The sequence below is a fragment of the Dipodomys merriami genome, unplaced genomic scaffold (assembly GCF_024711535.1).
Source record: "Dipodomys merriami isolate MVZ:Mamm:240054 unplaced genomic scaffold, mDipMer1.0.p SCAF_114, whole genome shotgun sequence".
NCBI lineage: Eukaryota > Metazoa > Chordata > Mammalia > Rodentia > Heteromyidae > Dipodomys > Dipodomys merriami.
In genome coordinates this window covers 553,324-574,566 of record NW_027202427.1, presented here as the reverse complement: position 1 = coordinate 574,566, position 21,243 = coordinate 553,324, and the positions used below count along the sequence as shown (strand labels likewise).

General features: G+C 57.7%; 2 protein-coding genes across 4 annotated transcripts; both read left to right on the top strand.

Moving 5' to 3' along the window:
* The first annotated feature begins 1,345 nt into the window (after positions 1–1,345).
* On the top strand, positions 1,346–13,446 carry LOC138822699 (protein SEC13 homolog). The gene is made up of 9 exons (XM_070015548.1): positions 1,346–1,452; positions 4,114–4,158; positions 6,576–6,691; positions 8,345–8,496; positions 8,797–8,930; positions 10,353–10,486; positions 10,717–10,840; positions 11,831–11,977; positions 13,044–13,446. The coding sequence occupies exons 1-9, from the start codon at positions 1,450–1,452 to the stop codon at positions 13,155–13,157; spliced, it is 969 nt and encodes a 322-aa protein (XP_069871649.1). The 5' UTR covers positions 1,346–1,449; the 3' UTR covers positions 13,158–13,446.
* A 4,493-nt stretch (positions 13,447–17,939) lies between these two features.
* Positions 17,940–19,642, top strand: LOC138822700 (appetite-regulating hormone-like). Of its 3 annotated transcripts, none has more exons than XM_070015550.1 (4): positions 17,940–18,047; positions 18,218–18,331; positions 19,031–19,139; positions 19,570–19,642. In XM_070015550.1, the coding sequence occupies exons 1-4, from the start codon at positions 17,940–17,942 to the stop codon at positions 19,587–19,589; spliced, it is 351 nt and encodes a 116-aa protein (XP_069871651.1). In that variant the 3' UTR covers positions 19,590–19,642. The 3 variants fall into 3 exon arrangements, with proteins under 3 accessions (XP_069871651.1, XP_069871650.1, XP_069871652.1); XM_070015549.1 differs by having other exon boundaries at positions 18,215–18,331; XM_070015551.1 differs by lacking the exon at positions 18,218–18,331.
* The last annotated feature ends 1,601 nt before the right edge of the window (positions 19,643–21,243 follow it).

The window sequence follows — 21,243 nt, the reverse complement described above, 5'->3', positions numbered from 1 at the left end:
TGAGCCACGAACCCACCAGGGCTGGCTGAACATCTCAGAAAGGAAGGCTTGGGGCACGGGGGCTCAGGAGAAGGTCAGAGGCAGGTGGCCGGGAGGTAGAGGCACATGTGGGAAAAAGCTAAGAAAGACATGAATTTGGGGTCTGGAATAAAGGAGAGGGAGGGATGGGGAACTAGGACACTGCGGAGCAATGAGGCAGAGGGGAGGCTGGTGCCCTAGGAGTTTGACCTCTGCAAACCTGCACAGAGCAGGCACTGTGGAAAAGCAGCATGCGAGAGCCAGGAACCATTTTCAGCCTTGATCCAACACTTGGGAGTTCTGTGCACCCAATTCCAGGTCTTCTCACTGAATCTCAGCATCAGCTTTTAGAGACAGTACTACAGGGCAGGCCGTCCCTACTCTGAAAAATCAGTGGCCAAGGCAATGCCACAAGTACAAAACGTCACATCACTAACCTTTGCTGCCTACATGATTTTTTTTTTTCCAATCCTGGGGCTTGAACTCTGGGCCCGGGCGCTGTCCCTGAGCCTCTCTGTGCACAAGACTATCACTCTATCACTTGAGCCACAGCTCCACTACAGCTTTTTTTGCTGGTGCATTGGAAGTGAGATCCTCAAGGACCTTCCTGCCCAGTCTGGCTTCAAACCACGATCCTCAGATCTCAGCCTCCGAGGCGTGAGGCACTGGTGCCCGGCTCTCCGTTCCCTGAACACCCTTGTTTGCACCAGGAGATGCCTTTTATTCCAATTATGCCTTCCCTGTGTGCTCTGCTCATCTATCTAACATGCTCTCGGTCCTCGTTTTCCGCTGAAGGAAAATGATGGAAGTGACTTGACCTTGTCACCCTTAAGGTCAGAGGTTCTCCCAGGGGGCCCCGCGGCCTGCTCTGCTCTCCGCACCCCTCCTCCCGTCCCCCATCCTGAGCTGAGGTGGGAGCGAGGCCGGGGTGCGGCCTGAGGCCTGCCCTGGAGTGGGGAGTCCTAACGTCTCCACGGCGACCACCGCTCGCTGGGTTCCAGACCCCGGGCTCCGCGGAGCTGGCGGTGGCACGGGCGCGGGGAGGCGAGGGCGGCCGGCTCGCCAGAGCTTCGGGTTCCAAAGCCCCCGGACCGGGGTCGCCGTGGCAACAAAATCCCAACCCCGCGGGTCGGGCTGGGTCCGCGGCCGCTGGAGGGCGGGGCCTCACGGGGGCGTGTCCCTCCTCGGGGGCGTGCCTCTCCTCGGGGGGCGTGCCCTCCTCGGGGGGCGTGGTCTGTAATGGGCGGGCCTGTGAAGAAAGGGCGCGGCCTCGGGGAAGCCCGGAACCTTTGTGTGGGTCCGGTGTGCTGCTGCCCGGAAGCTCCGTAGCAACGGCGCGACGGAGAGCCAGCCCGGCACCGGAAGTGAGCCGTCCGGAGGCGCCGCCGGGAGCTGCCACGTCTGAAACCGGGAGTCGGCGCCACCGCAGCGATGGTGAGTGTTGGGAGACCGGCACGATGGGGACCCCGCGGTGAGGCCAGGCCCTGGCGGAGGCCATCCGGCGCCCCGCACCGCCCCGTCCCTGCGGCCCTCCCGGAGAGGGAGGCCGCGGAAGTGCCCGGGACGGCGGCCTCGCCGCGGCCGCCTCCGTCCCGCCGCCTCCCGCGCTGACTTCCTGGTACAGCGGGGGAAAGAGGCAGATGGAAGGGATCCTGCGTACGGCCCGCGTGCCGCTCACGCCGGCCTGCTGAGCGGCGCCGCCCCTGCTGCGGCCCTCCTTCCCCGAGCCCCACATGAGTGGGCACCCCGGGACCTGTGGGGAGACGAGCAGAGGGGGTGCCCGAGGACGGGCGCTGAGCGGTTTCTGATCTCCGTGGTATTCCCCGCGCTCTTCCTCGTTGAGCGAATGAATGGGAAGTCGGGGCTGGGCGTTCAATCCCTCTCCCGGCCTGTGCCCTGCTCCTCTTGTGCTCGATATTCTGCATCGACTCGTAATTTGTGAGATTCGGGAGGGGGAACTGTCTGTACTACTTACTAACAACGAGCAGACAATCTCCGGGTGCGCGGTAGGACATATGCTAAGGAATTTAAATCAGGACTGAGTGTTGAGAAGTGAGGCTCACTCAGGTGACAGTGTCAGAAGTACACACAGTTCTCTCCAGGTCCCTTCGGTGACCCATAAAACCACCTGTCAGGTGCCTGTGGTTCACACCTATAATCCTACTAATTCTGAGGATCATAGTTCAGAGCCATCCAAAACAGACAAATTAGAGAAACTCTTATCTCTTAGCTATCAAAAAGCCATGAGTGGGATGTGTGTCAAGTAGTACAGCAACAACCATGAACCAGAAAGCCAAGCAAAAGTGTGAGTCTATGAGTTCGTGTACCAGTACTGCAAGGGGAAAAAAAAAAAAAAGCAAATTCAAAGCTGGGAGCCAGTGACTCACACTTATAATTCTAGCCACGCAGGAGGCTGAGTTTAGGATCAAAGTTCAAAGCCAGAGGGAAGCAGGAATGTGTATGAAGCTCTTATCTTTAGTTAACTGGAAAGAAAAGGTATAAATGAATAAAATACAAAATCATTTCCCAGGTGGGCACTGGTGCCTCACACCTATAACCCTAGCTACTCAGGAGGATGAGCTGTAATGATCCAGGTTCATAGCCAGCCCAGGCAGAAAAGTCTGTGAAATTCTTATCTCTGATTAACTACCAAAAAAGCTGGAAGTAGGGTATAGCTCAAGTGGTAGAATGCTAACCTTGTGCAAAAAAAGCTTAAGGAAAAGGCCCAGGCCCTGAGTTCAAGTCCCAGGACTGGCACAATTTTTTTGGGGGGGGGTCCAGTTGTGGGGCCTGAACTCTGGGTCTGGGCACTGTCCCTCAGCTCTTCAGCTCAAGGCTAGCGCTCTACCACTTGAGCCACAGCGCCACTTCCGGCTTTTTGCTTATGTGGTGCTGAGGAATCGAACCCAGGGCCTCATGCATGCAAGGCAAGCACTCTACCACTGGGCCACCTTTCCAGCCCAAACTTTTTTTTTTTTTTTTTTTTTTGTCAGTGGTGCTTGAACTCTGGGCTTGGGCGCTGGCCCTCAGCTTTTCAGCTCAAGGTGAGCACCCACAGCTTGAGCCACAACTCTACTTCTTGGCACAATTTTTTTTTTTTTTTTTTTTTTTTGGGTCCGGTCGTGGGGCCTGAACTCTGGGCCTGGGCGCTGTCCCTCAGCTCTTCAGCTCAAGGCTAGCGTTCTACCACTTGAGCCATAGCGCCACTTCCGGCTTTTTTCATTTTGCTTATGTGGTGCTGAGGAATCGAACCCAGGGCCTCAGGCATGCAAGGCAAGCTCTCTACCACTGAGCCACCTTCCCAGCCCTTGGCACAATTTTTTTATTTATTTTTTGGTCGGTCGTGGGGTTTGAACTCTGGACTTGAGTGCTGTCTCTGCACTCTTCAGCTCAAACACTCTACCACTTGAGCCACAGTGCCACTTCTGGTTTTCTAGTGTTTTTTATTGGAGATAAGAGTCTCACGGACTTTCCTGCCCGGGCTGGCTTTGAACCGCGATCCTCATATCTCAGCCTCCTGAACAGCTAGGATTACAGGCGTGAATCAGAATCATCGGTGCCCAGCTGGCACAATTTTTGTTGTTGTTATTGTTGTGGGGTTTGAACGCTGGGCATGGGTGCTGTCCCTGAGCTCTTCAGCTCAAGGCTAGTGCTCTACCACTTGAGCCACAGCGCCACTTCTGGTTTTCTGGTGGCTAATTGGAGATAAGAGTCTCAGCCTTCTGAGTCCTGGGATTACAGGTGTGTGCAAGCATTCCTGGCCCTGAAAAGTTGGACTTTGTAATGAGGATTTGTGCTAGGATGGGTGAAGTGGGGGGGATGGGGAGAAATATCAGTTCCATATTGAAACCTTCTTTTTAGTCCTTTTTTCTAGCCCAGAATTTAAGAGAATAGTAGTTGAGTGAGGGGGGAAAAAAAGCAGGTTTTGTTCATTTATTCATTCAGTGAATAGTCAAATGGTCAGTTTCTTCTGTGTGGAAGGAATGAGGAAGGGAACAAATACACACCCTCAGGTTGAAGAACAATTGTGGCTGTAATGAGATGACTGCATTCTAACTCCTGTCAGATAATTTGCCACCTTGTCTTTGGTTCTAGGTGTCGGTAATTAACACTGTGGACACGTCCCATGAGGACATGATTGTAAGTATCTTTTCAGCCGTCCTGGGCTGTGTGTGTGGGCATTTCGTGACGCTTTCCTGTCGGGCATTTATGAGTCAGGCACAGCCCTGCAGTGCTTGCCAGTCATGCTGTAGCCTCAGGCATGCGGACACCGTCCCTGCCATCCTCCTCCGTTGGCGGAACTCTGACAGTGTCTGCGGTGGAACCTCAGGGGTTGTGTGTAGTTTAGGGCTCTTGGTCTTTGAGCACCACACTGAGCCTCGCGCTCTGGAACTGTGGCCAGGAGGACGAAGAGTTTCCTGTCATTTTTTTGTTGTTTTTTGGCCAGTCCTGGGGCTTGAGGCCAGAGCCTGGGTGCTGTCCCCAAGCCTCTTTGTGCTCAAGGCTAGCGCTCTACCATTTGAGCCACAGCGCCACTTCTGGCTTTTTCTGAGTAGTTTATTGGAGATAAGAGTCTCACAAGGACTTTTCTTCCCTGACTGGCTTTGAACCACCAACCTCGGATCTCAGCCTCCTGAGTAGCTAGGATTACAGGTGTGAGCCGCCAGCACTTAGTTCTTCCTATCACTTTTTAGTCCCATTGGGAAGAAAGTCAGCAGATGTTAGAGGGCAGCCACAGAGGAAGGCTGAGGCAGAGCTGTCTGGGACCAGTGCAGACAGCAGGCCAGAGCAGGCCTTTGAGCCTGCAGCCTAAGATGGCAGGGCTTTGGGGAATGGTAGAGTCCCTATCCAGAAAGGCTGCTCCAGCAGCCTCTGAGCACAGCCGGGTCAGGTGGCTCTAGTGTTGCACTCAGGGTTCCTGCCCTTACAACTTGTCCCCAGCAGGTATTTTTGAGTATCCAAGAAGCTCACCCGTTAGAGTGATCCCTGAATGGTCCTGCGGGGCAGAAGATAAGGTCTGAGTGTCCTTTTGAGAGCCAGCCTCAGTTTCTTCATGGGAAAACTAGCGGACATGCTCTCTGCTTGCTGGTTAGAGTTTGAGGAACAGTTGAGACACACTGCAACTCCCCTAGAAGCAAATACAGTCAGGAGCCCATTAAAATAAAGAAACCCAGCCGGGCGCTGGTGGCTCAACGCCTGTAATCCTAGCTACTCAGGAGGCTGAGATCTGAGGATCGCGGTTCAAAGCCAACCCGGGCAGGAGAGACCGTGAGACTCCTATCTCCAATAAACCACCAGAAAACCGGAAGTGGCGCTGTAGCTCAAGTGGTAGAGCGCTCGCCTTGAGCTGAAGAGCTGAGGGACAGTGCCCAGGCCCAGAGTTTGAGCCCCACGGCCGACCAAAAAAAAAAGAAAAAAAAGAAACCCAATGGTGGCTCACGCCTGTCATCCTAGCTACTCAGGAGGCTGAGATCTGAGGATCACGGTCCAAAGGCAGCCCAGGCAGGAAAATGTGTGAGATTCTTCTTTCCAGTTAACCAACAAAAAGAAGTGAATCTGTGGCTCAAGTGGTAGAGTGCTGGGCCTTGAGTTCAAGTCCCAGAGCAACATACACACAGATAAGGAAACTCAAGGTCAAAGGCTCACAGCAGATAAGCTGAGGAGATGGAGCGTTTAGATCTCAGGTACTCTCGCCCTTTTGCCCCACTCTGCTCTGCTCTGCTCTGCTCCGCTCTGCTCTGCTCTGGGACAAGGACTTTGGAGTCTATTGCCCTGCCAGCCTTGCAAGAAAGCAGGCGGCTGGAGGGTCAGAGGCGTCCTGGTAGGGAGGGGAGAGTGGAATGTCGAGGCAGTAGCTTCCTTTGAAAGGTAACAGTTGCTCCTGGGGACTGAAATCCCCAAGGAGGGATGACGGGGGGGGGGGGGGGGGGGGGAGTGGCATTTGTTGAAACACCAGCCAGCAGGAGGGAGGGGTAGAGAGGGGTAGAGCTGGGGCAGCAGACACCCAACCTCAAAGAACATGGTCCCTTGGTGACGCTCAGGGCTTTGCTCCCGTTGGTGGGAGTCAAGTTCTAGCAGCAATGTGCTCAAAGGATCCAGGGCCTCTGTGGAGAGGAGCCCTGTGTCTAGCCCACAGGGCACCCCCGACGACCTGCTGGCTCTCAGCATCAGCCTTGGCTTGTGGCTGGGCTGTCCCGGGGCATCTCCCACGGTAGCCTGCAGCGCCTGTCCCAAAGGAAGAGGGTGTCTAGGTCAGCTTCCCCCTCCCAACCTCCCCCTCCCCATGCCCCTCGGCGGGATCGGAAGGCGCCTGTGCAGGGCTTGACAGAGTCCACTGGGGACGCGGCTCGAGTGTGGAGTGCTTGCCTAGCAAGTGCTAGGCCCCCCCGAGTCTAGCCCCAGTACAGCCACAAAGAGAGGAAATGGTTTAACTAGGAAGACAGTGGCTGGCAGAGGCTGCCACGCTCCCTTCTTGCCTGGTGGTGATGTTTCATTGAGACTGATCTCCACACCGGGCCCCGCCCGCAGGCGCCTCCCACGCTGTCCTCTCTTTGCAGCACGACGCCCAGATGGACTACTATGGCACCCGCCTGGCCACCTGCTCCTCTGACAGGTCCGTCAAGATCTTTGATGTGCGCAACGGAGGGCAGATTCTCATCGCCGACCTCCGAGGGTAGGTGGGGGCGGGGCTCCGGGAGGCGAGGGAAGAATGGATGTGTCCGTGCCAGCCTCCCTGCGCCTGCAGCAGCAGTGTGGCTCACCGCATGGGCGGAGCCAGGTGTGAGCACCAGCTCTGCCACCCGGTCCACTAGAAGACAGTGCGGCAGGGCAGGTAGCTGTGCTCGGCCGCAGCAGGGCTAGTCTGCCTCCCTCCTGGGGAGCAGGACCGTCAGGCTGGGCGCCACAGCCCACTGTACTCACCAGAGGTGAGCGCTCCCGTGAGTCCCGTCCCGCCCGTGCCTGGCAGGCGTTTGCGGACGTTCAGTTCTCCCTTGTCCCTACCAAGGCAGGCGCTGAGGGGCCCTGGCTCGGCTGCACGGCCACTTCTCCCCCTCCCCAGCCCGCAGCGATTCACTGAGCTGAGGCTTGTAACCCGGCTTGCACGGTATCCAAGGGCTTCCTGGGCAGATTGAGCAGTGGGGGAGCCGCGGCGGGGAGAGCTCTGGCGTGCGTTCTCTGGGTAGCATCTCCTCGAGCCACAGCTTTGTAGTGCCTCTCGCTTTGTCACACACAGAAGTGATGGGAATTTTCATCTTAGATGAGTTGTTCCGCTGTCTCAGAATATTGATACGCGGAATGTTGAACCGCATCAGAACTTTGAAATTGCCCGAGGTAGTAAGACCTGCCGCCCAAGTTCATCGCTTCCTGCCATCGCCTCTTTATACATTGTTTCTTAACATTTGGATACATTTCGAGATAGTGGGATTTTCGCAAGCCTCCTTCACAGAAGGATTCCCGAAAGGGCAGGCTGCACAGGTGCAAAGCTAGGTGTGATGGTGCGTGCGCATGGTCCCAGCACTCTGAAGGCAGAGACGGGCGGGTTGTGAAGTCTGAGCCAGCCTGGCTTACACAGGGAGACCCTGTCTCAAAACAAAGGAGGAATCCGGGTAGTTGCTCAGAATTAAAGAAAACAAAGGAAGTCTCTCTGTTGGGACAGTGGGTCTGAAAGGCGCCTTATGTGTCCGTCGGTGTCTGTGCTCAGAGCTGCTCAGAGCTGCCAGGTGAGGTTAGCTGCCTGCACGGTGAGGCTGAGCCTTGAGCTCAGAGGACGCGAGCTAGCCCCGGGATGACACGCACGCCAGCACGCATGACCACACCACCAGTTAAGCTGCCGGTGATGGGAAGGCGCTCCCCTCCCTGCCAGAGCTGCTTCACAGAGTATGGACTGAGGACTGGCCCATGTGCGTGAACAAGGCCAGGGAGAGGCGCAGGCCATACCTTATGAGAGGCAGTGGGGATGGCACTGGAAAACCGGGCTGCCTCCTGTGGAGGAGGGCCTCTGGGAAGCGGGTGTTCACTGAGCATGCGGGGCAGGCCGCCTGGTGTGCTCCGGTGCGGCGCCGGCGGGAACAGGCTGCGCCCGCTGCACCCGAGCAAGCAGCCTTCCTGCCTAGCAGGCACAGGGAGCCCAAAGGCCATGAGTGCGGGTGGCCTGACCAGCCAGTGCCAGCCAGCAAGAGCTGCGCGTCCTGTGGCTCTCCTTTTGAAATTCTTGGGCAGACATTGCAGCAGCCTGCCAAGGAGACCGTTCATTTCTGCCCTACACAGTGCCTGGCAGGGTAGGCGCCCCAGCCCTCTGAGCCGACCCCGACCCCCTCCCTTGCAGGCACGAGGGCCCAGTGTGGCAGGTGGCCTGGGCTCACCCCATGTACGGCAGCGTCCTGGCGTCCTGCTCCTACGACCGCAGGGTCATCGTCTGGAAAGAGGAGAATGGCACGTGGGAGAAGACCCACGAGCACGCCGGACACGACTCGTCAGGTACAGCGGGTGGGCGGGCGCGCCGCGGGCCTCCGGTGGGAAGGGCCTCCGTCCTGGCCCGGCCGAAGCCTCCACTGCTGCCCACGGGTTCCTTCACCTCCGTCACAGCCTTCAGTCTCAGGCTGTCCTCCCTCCCACTGGGATTTTAGTAAGGGAGATGTGATCACATGATTAGTGGGTTATTTCCATGTCCGTAACTGACAGAATGCCCGCTGCCCAGTCCTGGGGTTGTTAGGGGAAGTTTGTGAAGCCGTGAGCAGGAAGGAATGTCTACTCACTGCGCCCCTCCGCTCCCCGCAGTGAACTCTGTGTGCTGGGCCCCCCATGACTATGGCCTGATCCTGGCCTGCGGAAGCTCGGACGGGGCCATCTCCCTGCTGACCTACGCCGGGGAAGGCCAGTGGGAAGTGAAGAAGATCAGCAATGCCCATACCGTAAGCCCGGCCGCCTCTCGTGGGGGGCCGTGCGGGACGCGCGTCTGCTTGGCTCCCTAGAGGGGGCAGGGCTGCGTCCGGCTGGGTGGTGGGCTGCAGAGGACTGGGCGCCGGCACGCCTCTTTGGTCTGAAGGAGGGCAGCAGGGGCCACCTCAACCCTGGATGCCATGGGGACCCCCAGGACAGAGCGGGGTCGCAGAAAGCATCGTTGAGCTTGAGTCCCCATCTTCCTAGGCCCTGGACTTCAAGGCTGAAAACAAATCTCCAAGGCATCATGGTTCGAGGGAGCTCACGCTTCCTCGTACCTTGTGTGCGTCCTGGAATTTTCCACAGCTCTGTCTCTGACAGCTGGCCCAGCTGCGGTGCCGTGTCAGCCCATTCTCTTTGCTGGCAGCAGGTTGTGAACATATATGTTACATTGACCCAGGATCTGATGGGGGGGGTTATACAGAAGAGCATGCCCGCAGAAAGACATGCCTGCATGCGTGTGGTGGCCTGTAGCCACTTCTTTCAGATAGGCCTCAGTGTGCAGAAGCTTCTGTCTGTCACAGAACACACGTTTTTACGTAGGGTCACCAGTGCTTCCTCGGTGAGAGCGGCTGCTGAGCAGTAGGGCCTGTTGCTTTGTAACAGACGTGGACGCATCTGCCAGGACCTGCGCTGGCCTGGAATCAACCCAGAAAAATGCACATTTTTCTCGTTAGCACATGGACATCTTTATTTATTTAATTTATTTCGTCTTTTCTTTTTTGGTACTGGGGATTGAACCCAGGACATTGCACTTTCTAGACAAGCGCTTTGCCACTGGGCTACATCCCAGCTCTATTTTTTAAAGTCCAGCAGTTTTACTGGAGTAGCGTGCTGTCTCTCTGTCTCTCTCTCTGTCTGTCTCTCTTTCTCTCTCTCTCACACACACACACGCACTTTTTTTTTTCAATGGCACTAGGGATTGAATTCTGGACCTCACATTGTTTGGCTTCTGATTGTTCCAAGTGTTTTGACTGTTTTTCGCTCGCGTCATCTGATTCACCTCTGGCTTACTGTATTTGCTGTATTCTGTGTGTTCCGTGTAGGATGGCCTTGAATGACTTCTGGAGCAGCCTGGTGGTCATGCGTTCCTTAGAGAGTGCGCATGCCTCCTCCTGGCATCTGCTCTTGGTGGGCAGTTGCTTGCTTTCAGGACTTGAACTACATCATTCTGTGCCTTCCTGGCCTTTAGGTTTCTGAGGGGAAATCCATTGTTAGTCTAATGAATCACCTTTGAACCCACTTTAATGCACGCTGTAGAGAAGGCAGTGCGTTCGTTCCCCTTGAGGGGACTTAGGTGGTCATCACACCGGCCACCTGACAGGACCCGGTCATGCGCACGGCGGCCTTGGTCTGCACGGGACGGCAGTGGCACCGCACCTCCCTCTCCGCAGATCGGCTGCAATGCCGTCAGCTGGGCCCCTGCGGTCATCCCTGGGAGCCTCATAGACCAGCCATCGGGCCAGAAGCCCAGTTACATCAAGCGGTTTGCCTCGGGCGGCTGTGACAACCTCATCAAACTGTGGAGGTGAGCGGCCGGGCGGGCTTCCGGGGACATGGCACCCGCCACAGTGCACAAGAAGGGGCGCTGTCCTCCCCCGCCGCTGCCCCTCGGGACAGCCCCTCACCTTTCCTCGGGCGCCTCTACCACCAGCCATTTGCTATGGGTGCTGCGGAGACAGCGTTTCCTAGGGGAAATGAACAGTGGAGTCTGGGTGCACGGCCGTACTCCACTGTCCCTCTGTCCTTCCCCTGTAGGGAAGAGGAAGATGGCCAGTGGAAGGAGGAGCAGAAGCTGGAGGCCCACAGTGACTGGGTTCGAGACGTGGCCTGGGCTCCCTCCATCGGCCTGCCCACCAGCACCATCGCCAGCTGCTCCCAGGTCAGCCCCGGCCCCGGGGAGCCCCGGCCACCCTGCCGTGGGCCGGGGGGAGGCGCGCTGCAGGCGGAGGGCGGGCAGTGGCCCTGGGGACCCTCGGGGGTGGGGGGTGGGGGTGAGGAGCATGGGGAACCAGGCTGTGGTGAAGCCGGGCACCCATGGTTTGACACCAGGGAGGGAAAATGATGCCAAGAGGGCCAGGCTCAGCCCAGATTTCCTCCCGTGGCGGTGCTGTGTGTTGTAGGCGCGGAGCAGCGCCTCCTCCAGACACGGCACAAGTGGAAGGCAAGGCCGAGCTTGGGGCATGAGTCACGCAGCACCAGCCAGGCCTCTGGTAGTTGCACTGAGCTCTAACGTTCAAAGGAAGCCAGGTGCCAGTAGCTTACACCCGTCATCCTAGCTGCTCGGGAGGCCGAACTCCGAGGACTAAGGATTGAAGCTGGTCCAGGCAGGAAAGGCTGTGGAGCCCTTTTTATTTTTTTGCTAGTCCTGGGGCTTGAACTCCGGGCCTGGGCACTGTCCCTGAGCTCCTTCTGCTCAAGGCCAGCACTCTACCACTTCACCACACCACTTCAGGCCTTTTCTGTGTCTGTGGTGCTGAGGAATCGAACCCAGGGCCTCATGCATGTGAGGCAAGCGCTCCACACTGAGCCACCTTCCCAGCGCCCTGTGTCACTCATCTCCAGTCAGACCCCAGAAAGCCAGAAGTGGAGCTGTGATTGGAGCGCGAGAGTGCCAGCCGTAAGGGAGAAAGCTCAGCTCAAGCCCCAGTGCAGGCACAAACACTCCAAAAGGGGTTTGCCTTTTTCCGCTTGTCCATCCTAAGCCAGGTTTGGTTCGGAGGCAGCGGAGGGGAGGGCGGGGGGTTCGGGGAAGCCAAGCAAGGGAGGGAGCCAAGGACCTGGGAGACCCTGGCCCGCCATGAGGCAGGCGGGGTGTCCTGGGTGCCCCGCTTTGCTGCGTCACCCACCCGCCCGAGGCCTCTGCCCCCAGGACGGCCGGGTGTTCATCTGGACCTGCGACGACGCCTCGGGCAACATGTGGTCGCCCAAGCTGCTGCACAAGTTCAGCGACGTGGTGTGGCACGTGAGCTGGTCCATCACTGCCAACATCCTGGCCGTCTCGGGCGGCGACAACAAGGTACAGTGCCCTGGGGCGGGGTGGCCAGACCTGCCGCAGGCATGTCTCGGGGGTGGGGGGGGGTGGGGGGGGGAGGGCCCGGCTGAGCATGTCTCCATTGCCTCATTGTCGCAGCCCGGGGGCGCTGCGTCCCTGAGCACTGGAGGGCGGCTCAGGCCACGTGAGGCCCGGCTCTGCTCTGCATTCGTCCCGCTCACCACCCAGCACCTTCAGGGTGCTGTTCGAAGCCTACACAGGCCGGAGGGCAGTGAGGCGAAAGTGTGGGACTCGTGGCTGCTGCCAAGAGCAGCAAGCACGCGCCGGGGCCTTTCTGAGCACTGTCCCACGTGTAACGGATCTGCACGCCAGACACGCTCCATCCCATTAAGCATCTGCCTGTGCATCTGAGCTCACAAACGCCTCTCCTTTGTGACTGAGGGACTGCACTTAGCATGGTGCTGTAATTCCTTCCTTCCTTCCCTCCTTCATTTCTTCCTTCCCTCCTTGCTTCCTCTTGCTTCCTTCCTTCCTTCCTTCCTTTCCTGCTTCCTTGCTTGCTCTTCTTCCTCTTTCTCCCGGGCTAATACGAGGTTCTCGTGGGCTGCACTCCCTTGTCATGGAGATGGCGGGCAGTTGCTTAGTGGGACAGATCTCCGGCTTTGCAGACTGATTTTGGGAGGATGGCACTGGGGTACTCGGGCCAGGGGCCACCACCCGCTCCCCCTGACCCCCTCTTTTCAGGGGCTTTCCATTTTCTTAGTTACAGACTCTCCAGAGACAAAGCTTTCCCTTCTTACCACTTCTGCAGTAACTTTTGGTGTGGAAGGAATGGGCCCTGGAGCCTGAGTGGGCACGATAATGGTCCCCACACCCCGCACACAGCCCCCACATGTGTCATGGCAGCTCTTGAGTCTGGCTGGCACCGTTCCCATACCCGCATCTCCATGCCCCGTCCCTTCGTGACCACTTCGGCCAGGCCCAGCGCTGCTCTGCCGCGGGCCTCTGCCTAGTAGTTCCGGGTGGGCGGAGGCCGGACGGCGGGGACCAGGGGCAGGTGGGGACCTGGACCTTGTGCACTGACTTGCAGGTGACGTTGTGGAAAGAGTCAGTGGACGGACAGTGGGTGTGCATCAGTGATGTCAACAAGGGCCAGGGGTCCGTGTCGGCTTCGGTCACAGAGGGCCAGCAGAATGAGCAGTGACCCCGGGCTGGTGCTGCCACCCGCAGCTCCAGGACCTCCGCCACCTGGGAGAAGAGCCACCGACTCCACCCAGACGCCCTGCCCAGGAGTAACCACATGCCACCACAGACGGCGCCTGCCTCAACCCGATTCCACGGGTGAGCGCATTTGTCTTAGGAAGAGGAAACTACAAATGACTTAATCTATTATTTTAAAATATTTTTTGGCCATTTTTATGTGTCTTTGGGTTTAAGCATTATTGGGGGGCGGGAAGCTGTTTCCAAAATAAATAAAATCATATTGCTTATAATCCTTCCTGCATTGTCCAAATACACCATAAAGAAGCCTGGGCAGCCGGACGCCGGCGGCTCACGCCTGTCATCCTAACTACCCAGGAGGCTGAGATCTGAGGATTGCGATTCAGAGCCAGCCTGGGCAGGAGAAGCAATGAGACGCTTATCTCCAGCTAACCACCTAAAATCCAGCAGTGGTGCTATGCCTCGAAGTAGTAGAGTGCTAGCCTTGAGCACAAATGCTGCCAGTGCCCAGGCCCAGAGTGCGCAACAACAGAAGCCTGGTTGGATTGGACGTGAGTTCTTCCAGCTCCGCCCTGAACAGCAGGACTGCGCTTGCACCCCTATGCACTGGGGACGCCCCAGAGAACAGGTGTGGGTGAGCTACGGGTGCCACAGTTGGGAGTTCACCTGCTCCTTGGCCTGCCAGGAAAGAGCATCCTGGGTCCAAGATGGCGAGCCTCGCTTCACCCACCCCTTCCTGCTCCACCTCATTCGCGCCATGCAGCAGGGGTCCCCAGCTCCCTGAGGAGGCCTGCCTAGGAATCAGGAAAGCTGGTGCTGCAGTCCTGACCCGCTCCCTGGCCCCCAAGGTCTGTGTGCCCACCACAGACCCCGGCCCTCCTGGCAGTGACGCAGGGCAATGCGAACGCCAAACGTGGACACCCAGGAGCTTGCCGAAGCACGCACCCATGTCCTCACTCTGCTGACCATTATTGCTCAGCAGCAGAACCTGGTTTCTGAAATGAGCACAATATGTAAGATAGGAGACAGCGGCAGGACGATTGAAAGTTCTAGGCCAGCACTGGTTATATAGCAAGGCCCTGTTTCAGAAGAACCAAAAAACCTGTAACTAAGATCCGAGGAACATGGTTCAAAGCCAACCCTGGCAGAAAAGTCTGTGGGACTCATCACCAATACGCTACTCAGAAAAAGCCAGAAGCAGTGCTGTGTCTCAAGTGGTAGAGCGTAGCCTTGAACACAAAGAGACTCAGGGACAGTGCATAGGCCCTGACTTTCAGGCCCCAAGACTAGCACCAAAAAATGTTGGAAAGGCATTGATCAAGATGTACTGTGCTCACAAATTGACATGTTGAATTAAACTTTCTTTGTGCAACTGAAGAGAGTAATTTTTTTTTTTTTTTTTTTTTTTTTTTGTCGGTCGTGGGGCTTGAACTCTGGGTCTGGGCGCTGTCCCTCAGCTCTTCAGCTCAAGGCGAGCGCTCTACCACTTGAGCTACAGCGCCACTTCCGGTTTTCTGGTGGTTTATTGGAGACAGGAGTCTCACGGTCTCTCCTGCCCGGGCTGGCTTTGAACCGAGATCCTCAGATCTCAGCCTCCTGAGTAGCTAGGATTACAGGCGTGAGCCACCAGCGCCTGGCTGAGAGTAATTTTTTTTTAAAGACCCGGAAATGACTAGTAGATAAGAACCTTCAAACCAGCTCTTCCACATGAAGAAGGTAAAGGACAGACATAGTGAGGGAGGACGCAGGTAATATCAGACACCGCAGGAAGGAAGGTCAGGCAATTTGAAGACTGCTAGAAACCGCAGGGAGAAAATGGGTCAGGCAACTGTAACCTGTGGGACAGTCTCAAGTAATCTAAACTAAATTCTGAGGGGATGAGGAGGAGGAAAAGACAGAAAAAATACTTGAAACAATAGTCAAACTTCTTTCCATATGCGATTAAAACTAACTTACAGATCAAAGATAATCAGAGCCCCAGGAGTACACAGAAATCTCAAAATCGGGCTGGGAAGGGAGCTCAGTGGTAGAGCGCTTGCCTTGCATGCCTGAGGCCCTGGGTTCGATTCCTCAGCACCACATAAGCAAAAAAAAAGCCAGAAGTGGCACTGTGGCTCAAGTGGTAGAGCACTAGCCTTGAGCTGAAGAGCTGAGGGACAGCGCCCAGACCCAGAGTTCAGGCCCACGACCGGACCCAAAAAAAAAAAAAAACCATAATCATATTACTAGAATAAGTCAACAAAAAGGCAGACATTACAGAAAAGAAGGCAGCCACTTTTCTTGGTAGAATGCCTGCCTAATAAGTACAAAGCCCCGGACACACACACACACACACACACACACACACACACACACACACACACACACACACACACACACACACACACACACACACACACACACACACACACACACACACACACACACACACACACACACATTATGGGTGGGGGGAAAGTACTGAAAGAACTGTCAGGATAAGCCAGGCGCCGGTGGCTCACGCCTGTAATCCTAGCTACTCAGGAGGCTGAGATCTGAGGAAGGATTGCAGATCAGAGCTAGACCAGGGATGCAAGTCCATGAGACATTTTTATCTCCAATTAACTACCAGAAAACCAAAGTGGCTCAAAGTGGTAGAGGCTAGCTGTGAGCAAGAGAGCTCAGGGCTGGTGCCCAGACCCCAAGTTCAAGCCCCGGGACCAACACCAAAGAAACACAAAAGCCAACAACAGTACAGTTTCAGAGGCTTGGCAGGCTGTTAAGGCAGGACGTCATGCTGGGAGCAGGGATAAAGGAAGCCTGCTCACCTGGTGGCATTGTGGCTGAGAATGTAGCTTAGTGGCAGAATGTATTAATATCAGATTTTTTAAAACTAGAATTGTCATCAAAAGGGCATATAAAAGCATTGATTCATCAGGAAGATATAATCCTAAAAACGCACCCTAAAACAGCTTTTAATAGATAAAACAGAAATAGAACTAAAGCCCCAGGAAGCTCTGGAGAAAGAACAGCGGTGGATCCATCCTCTGGAATTGCCAGACTGGCCTCGGGCATTACCCAGATCCAAAAGGGCTCCCCCAAGTCCTATCACCCCAAACTCCTAGCTGGGGTTTGTGTACATTACTCAACCAGCCTGCCAGGCACTCTATGGGCGACACCACGGCAGGCTGCTGGGTGGACTGTGGTATGTGTGCAGTAAGGGGGTCCCCTCCTGGCAACCTTGCTGCTCCCATCCTGACAACCTTGCTGTTGCCAAGATAACGCAGCATGGTGGCGATGGCCTGTGTTTGCTTGCCGTGGCTCTATCTAAGATCAACATGGCAAGTCCAGCCTCAGGGGGATGTGGGGTGTCAGGAAGAGGCGCTCGTGACTGAGCAGGTAGCTGGTTGTCATGGCTAGAGAATTCCTGTTTGTGGAGCTTCAGGGATGGGGGTAGAGCAAGCCCCCAGGTCTTCTCTGTGGGTTCTGGGTTTCTTCACCAACTCTACCTCCAGCCCCTCCACCTCAGGGCCTAAAATTGTCAAAGCCCAAGTGGGGGGGGGGGGTTGGGGATGTCTGTGCGCGTGTGTGTGCACACATGCTAGCTCTAGAGCTTGAACCCAGGCCTTCGCAGTCCCTGAGATGTTTTTGCTTAAGACTAACTACCACGTGAGCCAGAGCTTCACTTCTGGCTTTTTTTTGGGGGGAAGGGGGGTAGTTCACTGAAGATAAGAATCTCAGAGACTTTCCTGCCTTTGCTGGCTTTAAACCGCAATCCTCCGATCTCAGACTCCTGAGTAGCTGGATCACACACATGAGCCACCGGCACCTGGTTAGAGACATCTTGCACAGACAGCCCAGAAAGTAACTTAAGTGCAACCCCTGGCTGAAGCCCCTTCACCCGCCTCCTTGGTGGCCCTGGCGCTCCTGGGAGAGGAACGCAGGAGCTGGTTCCAGTGGGCAAGGTGGCATGAAGGCTGGCCAGCCCAGTCCGTGGACACCAGTGGTGCATCAGACCAGACAAGGCCCTGGGGCTGTCCTGGTGAGAGACCAGGAGAAGGAGAGAGCCAGGACCACTGCACAGCAAGGCCAGGCTGCATCTGGGAGCCACCCTGCCCTCCCCTCGCCCAGGGCCAGCCCCCCTTCCACGGCTAATGCACAGCTGGAGCGAGTCCCCGTCCCAGGCCCACCCAGCCATGCCTCGAGGTGCCTGACCTCTACTGTGGATTTTTAGTTCCCAAGGAATGCGACTCCGCTGTGGAAAGCAGGCCACCCCCAAGACGGGATTTCTAGATGAAAACAAACAGCAGCCTTTCTATATAAGGACCAGCCAGGCCCTGGGCCCCACATCTGCCAGGAATCCCAGGTAGGCAGGCAGTGTGCGTGTGCGTGTGTGTACATGTACGTCGATAGGTTTAGCCTCACTTCTCTGGGCCTCAGCAGGCCCATCTGAGCAGAGGGTCATGGAGCCTCAGGCCTGGCTGCACCAGTCAAAACTGGCTTCGCTTCGGGAGCGCTGACCCTGCTGCTTCAGCTTCCTAATCTCATTAAAAAGTGTGGTGGAGCCCCCAGGGCATGGGACAAGGGACTCAGGCCAGAGGGCAGGGGGAAGAGGCTGGGTGAGCTGGAGACCTGGGTGGGGAAGCCTCCAGCACGGTCTAGAAGAGAGCACCCGGCCTGGACCCTCTCCGGCCTCCGTTCTTCCCCCTGGGGCTGGGCTCTCAGGCCACTGCCCGGAGATCCTCTCTCTAAGGGCCATCTGTCCCCGCTGCCAGCCAGGGCCGACATGCTCTCTGCAGGGACCGTGTGCGGCCTGCTGCTTCTCAGCGTGCTCTGGGTGGACGTGGCCATGGCAGGCTCCAGCTTCCTGAGCCCCGAGCACCAGAAAGCCCAGGTGAGCCCAAGCCATCTGCCTCCCTACCTCTCAGCACCAGCCGCGGGCTCTGCAGCAGCAGCCTGCCCTGCCTCCGGCCTTCTCTCGGCAAAGGCCTCCAGCTGACTCCATTCTGCTCCCAGCAGAGATGGGCCCAGCTCCCTAAAGAGAACCTCTGTCCTTCCTAGCAGAGAAAGGACTCCAAGAAGCCACCCAGCAAGCTGCAGCCCCGGGCTCTGGAAGGCGGGCTCGGGTCAGAGAACAGGGGGCCGGAGGAAGGCGCAGAGGACGAGCTGGAGGTCCGGGTGGGTACTACAGGGCGTGTCTAGGGGAGAGGGCGGGAGAAGGTGCTTCCAAGCTACTACTAGCACCTCATAGACGAGCGTGCGCGGGGCTTGGCCACACGGACTGGGCCGAAGGCGCCAGCTGGTGCAAAGAAACAGGCAGGAAGGGCAGCTTGGTTTCCTGAGGGGCTGTGAAGGCCTGGGCTGGTGGAGTGCTTGGAGACAGAGCCACTGAGGACATGGCCACAGTTCAGTCTCTTGCCCCAAAGACTATGGGGTGCTTTCCCATCTCCCCAAAGCTATGAGCTCCATCCAACAGACCACCCAGACCCCCAAGAAACAGGGACAAAGGGAAAAGGGAAGAAGGCTGGCACAGAAGGCTCCTGGCAGGTCAGGCCTGTGTGCCAGGGCTGGGCACACACCGCCCCAAACCACCCTGCCGGGGCCAGAAACTGATCCCTGGTGGTATTTGCTTTCCACAATTCCAAAAAGGCAAGAGCTGGGCTCCGCAGCTTTAGCATCCCCTCGGGAGGATGCGGCGGGGACCGAGGCAGCGAGCATCCCTGCTGACTCCACCTGTGGCGCCTGCGGGGCCAGAGGCCTCGGTCCTGGCTCCTCAGGAGACAGAATCCAGGCCGCGTCGGGCCGGGGGTGTTTGGAGCGGGGCAGGTGCGATGCTCACGCGTCCCGGGCCTCGTGCCCTCCACGCCCTCTTTCTAGTTCAACGCTCCCTTTGATGTGGGCATCAAGCTATCAGGAGCACAGTACCAACACCATGGCCGGGCCCTGGGGAAGTTTCTTCAGGACATCCTCTGGGAGGAGGCCAGAGGTGAGTCCTTGTGTGTGTGTGTGGGGGGGGGGGGGGGCCGCACGGAATCCAGGTTCCCAGGTTCATCGTCGTCCCATGAAAATCCAAACGGGAGCTGAGCCTGCTGGTGACTTCTCCCAACCCCCACTGCCAGAAAGAGCCTGCCGCTGCTCACCTCCTCCTCCCGCTGCTCACCTCCTCTCCCTTCTCGCCGCCTCCCGCTTCTCACCGCCTCCCTCACAGCCTCCCGCTTCTCGCCGCCTCCCGCCTCTCGCAGCCTCTCCCTTCTCAAGCCTCTGCCTTCTCACCGCCTCCCGCTTCTCTCCTCCGCCCGGCTGTAGAAGGCGCCAGCAGGCCGGCTCTGCGCAGGCGCGCGCACGCACGCACGCACGCACGCACGCACGCGGGCGCGGGCGGTGGGGCGGAGCGGACTCAGCTGCTTGTCTTTCAGAGGCCCCAGCAGATGAGTGACGCCTGCGCAACGCGCCGCCACTGTTTCCCAGGAGGTGTGGACGGCCACCGCCACGCCACGCCACGCCACGCCACGCCCCCGCCCAGTGCCCTTTGCTAGCTTACAAATAAATGTTCAGACTGGAAGCCAAAGCTTCAAAGTGGGAGTTTATTTCACCAAGAGGAAATGTTCACATTTTACTTAAAAGCAAGTTTAAAAAGTGGGGGAGAAAACAATCCTGGCTATGGTCACGGGAGAGACGCAGCAGGCCAGGTGTGCAGGCTCCCCGGAGCAGCGGCCTCCCGAGGCCCGCGGAGGCCAGGCGCACAGGAGGGCGCGGCACCCACGCCGCACCGCCACCGTGCGGACCGGACCGAGCACCGCCGGGCGGGGTAACCCCGGGGACTTGAGCCTGCCCCCTCCCCCTTCTAGGAAAGCCAGGCAAAGCTGGGGCCCTGTGTGGGCAAGGTGGCTACCATCCGGGCCCTCGGCGGATGACCTCTATGTCCCAAACATCTCCCCACCTGCAGGGGCCCCCGAGACGGGCCGACTCACTGCTGGCCCGTGGTAAGCAGCCATGACGACAGAGGGACCTGTGCTCGGTGGAGGGAGATCCCAAGATGAGCACTGTCCACTTATAGCGTGGACAAAAGCGTGCTCAGGCTGGTGCCAGGGGTTCACGCCTGACGTCAGGAGGCTGACCTCTGAGGGTCACAGTTCGAATCCAGCTCAGGCAGGAAAGCCCTGGAGACTGTCTCCAACCAGCTACCAACAAAGCCCGAAGTAGTGCCGTGGCATGCAGGAGAGGGCTGGCCTTAAGCACGAAAGCTCAAGGACAGCATCCAGGCCCTGAGTGCAAGGCCAGACCTGCCACCACACACACACACACACACACACACACAAAACAGCTCGCTTAGGAAAAACCCAGAGGGTGCCCTCACACAGCTAGGCTGGACATCACTTTCTGGAAACTTCACAGGGCCCCAAAGCCAAGCCAGGATTCCCTCCCCTCCAGAAAAATCCCCTCAGCACTAGCACTTGATGACGACTGACACTGATGACACAGGAGCCCTAGATCCCCGCTAAAGACAACCAGCCGGGCCAGGGCCACTCAGAGACCATGGACAGACGCAGCCAGCAAGGAGGCCCAGGCCACAAGTTCCTCAGAAACAGCGAGGCCAGCCGGGCCAGCCACCCAAAGCCAGCCCAGGGTGCTGCCCCTCCTAATGGCGCACACTGCAGGTCTATACCCGAGGGAGCGGGGCAGAGGGGACGCTGTGCGCTTGTTGCCGACCCCTGCCATGGCCAGCCTGCGCCACGGGCCTCACCAGCGGGCGGGCGGTTCTCACGGGGCTACACTCCGGACCATCTGGGTGGCAATAAAGCGCACCGCACCCTCGGCAGTGCCCCGAGTCTGCCATCACTGAGACACCGTGCCAGCTGCCCCACGGGAGATGGGGCAGACACGATGAACAAATCGATCAGGGGCACGGTATTTTAGAACACCAAAGCATCTGCCCCTGGAACACACAGCACTGGAACCAGCAGGCTGTCACGCACAGATGGCCAGTAGCTGGCCGCCCCACCCTGCCCTGACCAGAGCCCGCACTGCCTACCCGCCACAGGCCTGCAGGGGGCAGGACACCAACACAGCACTGGGCCTCGCACAGAGAG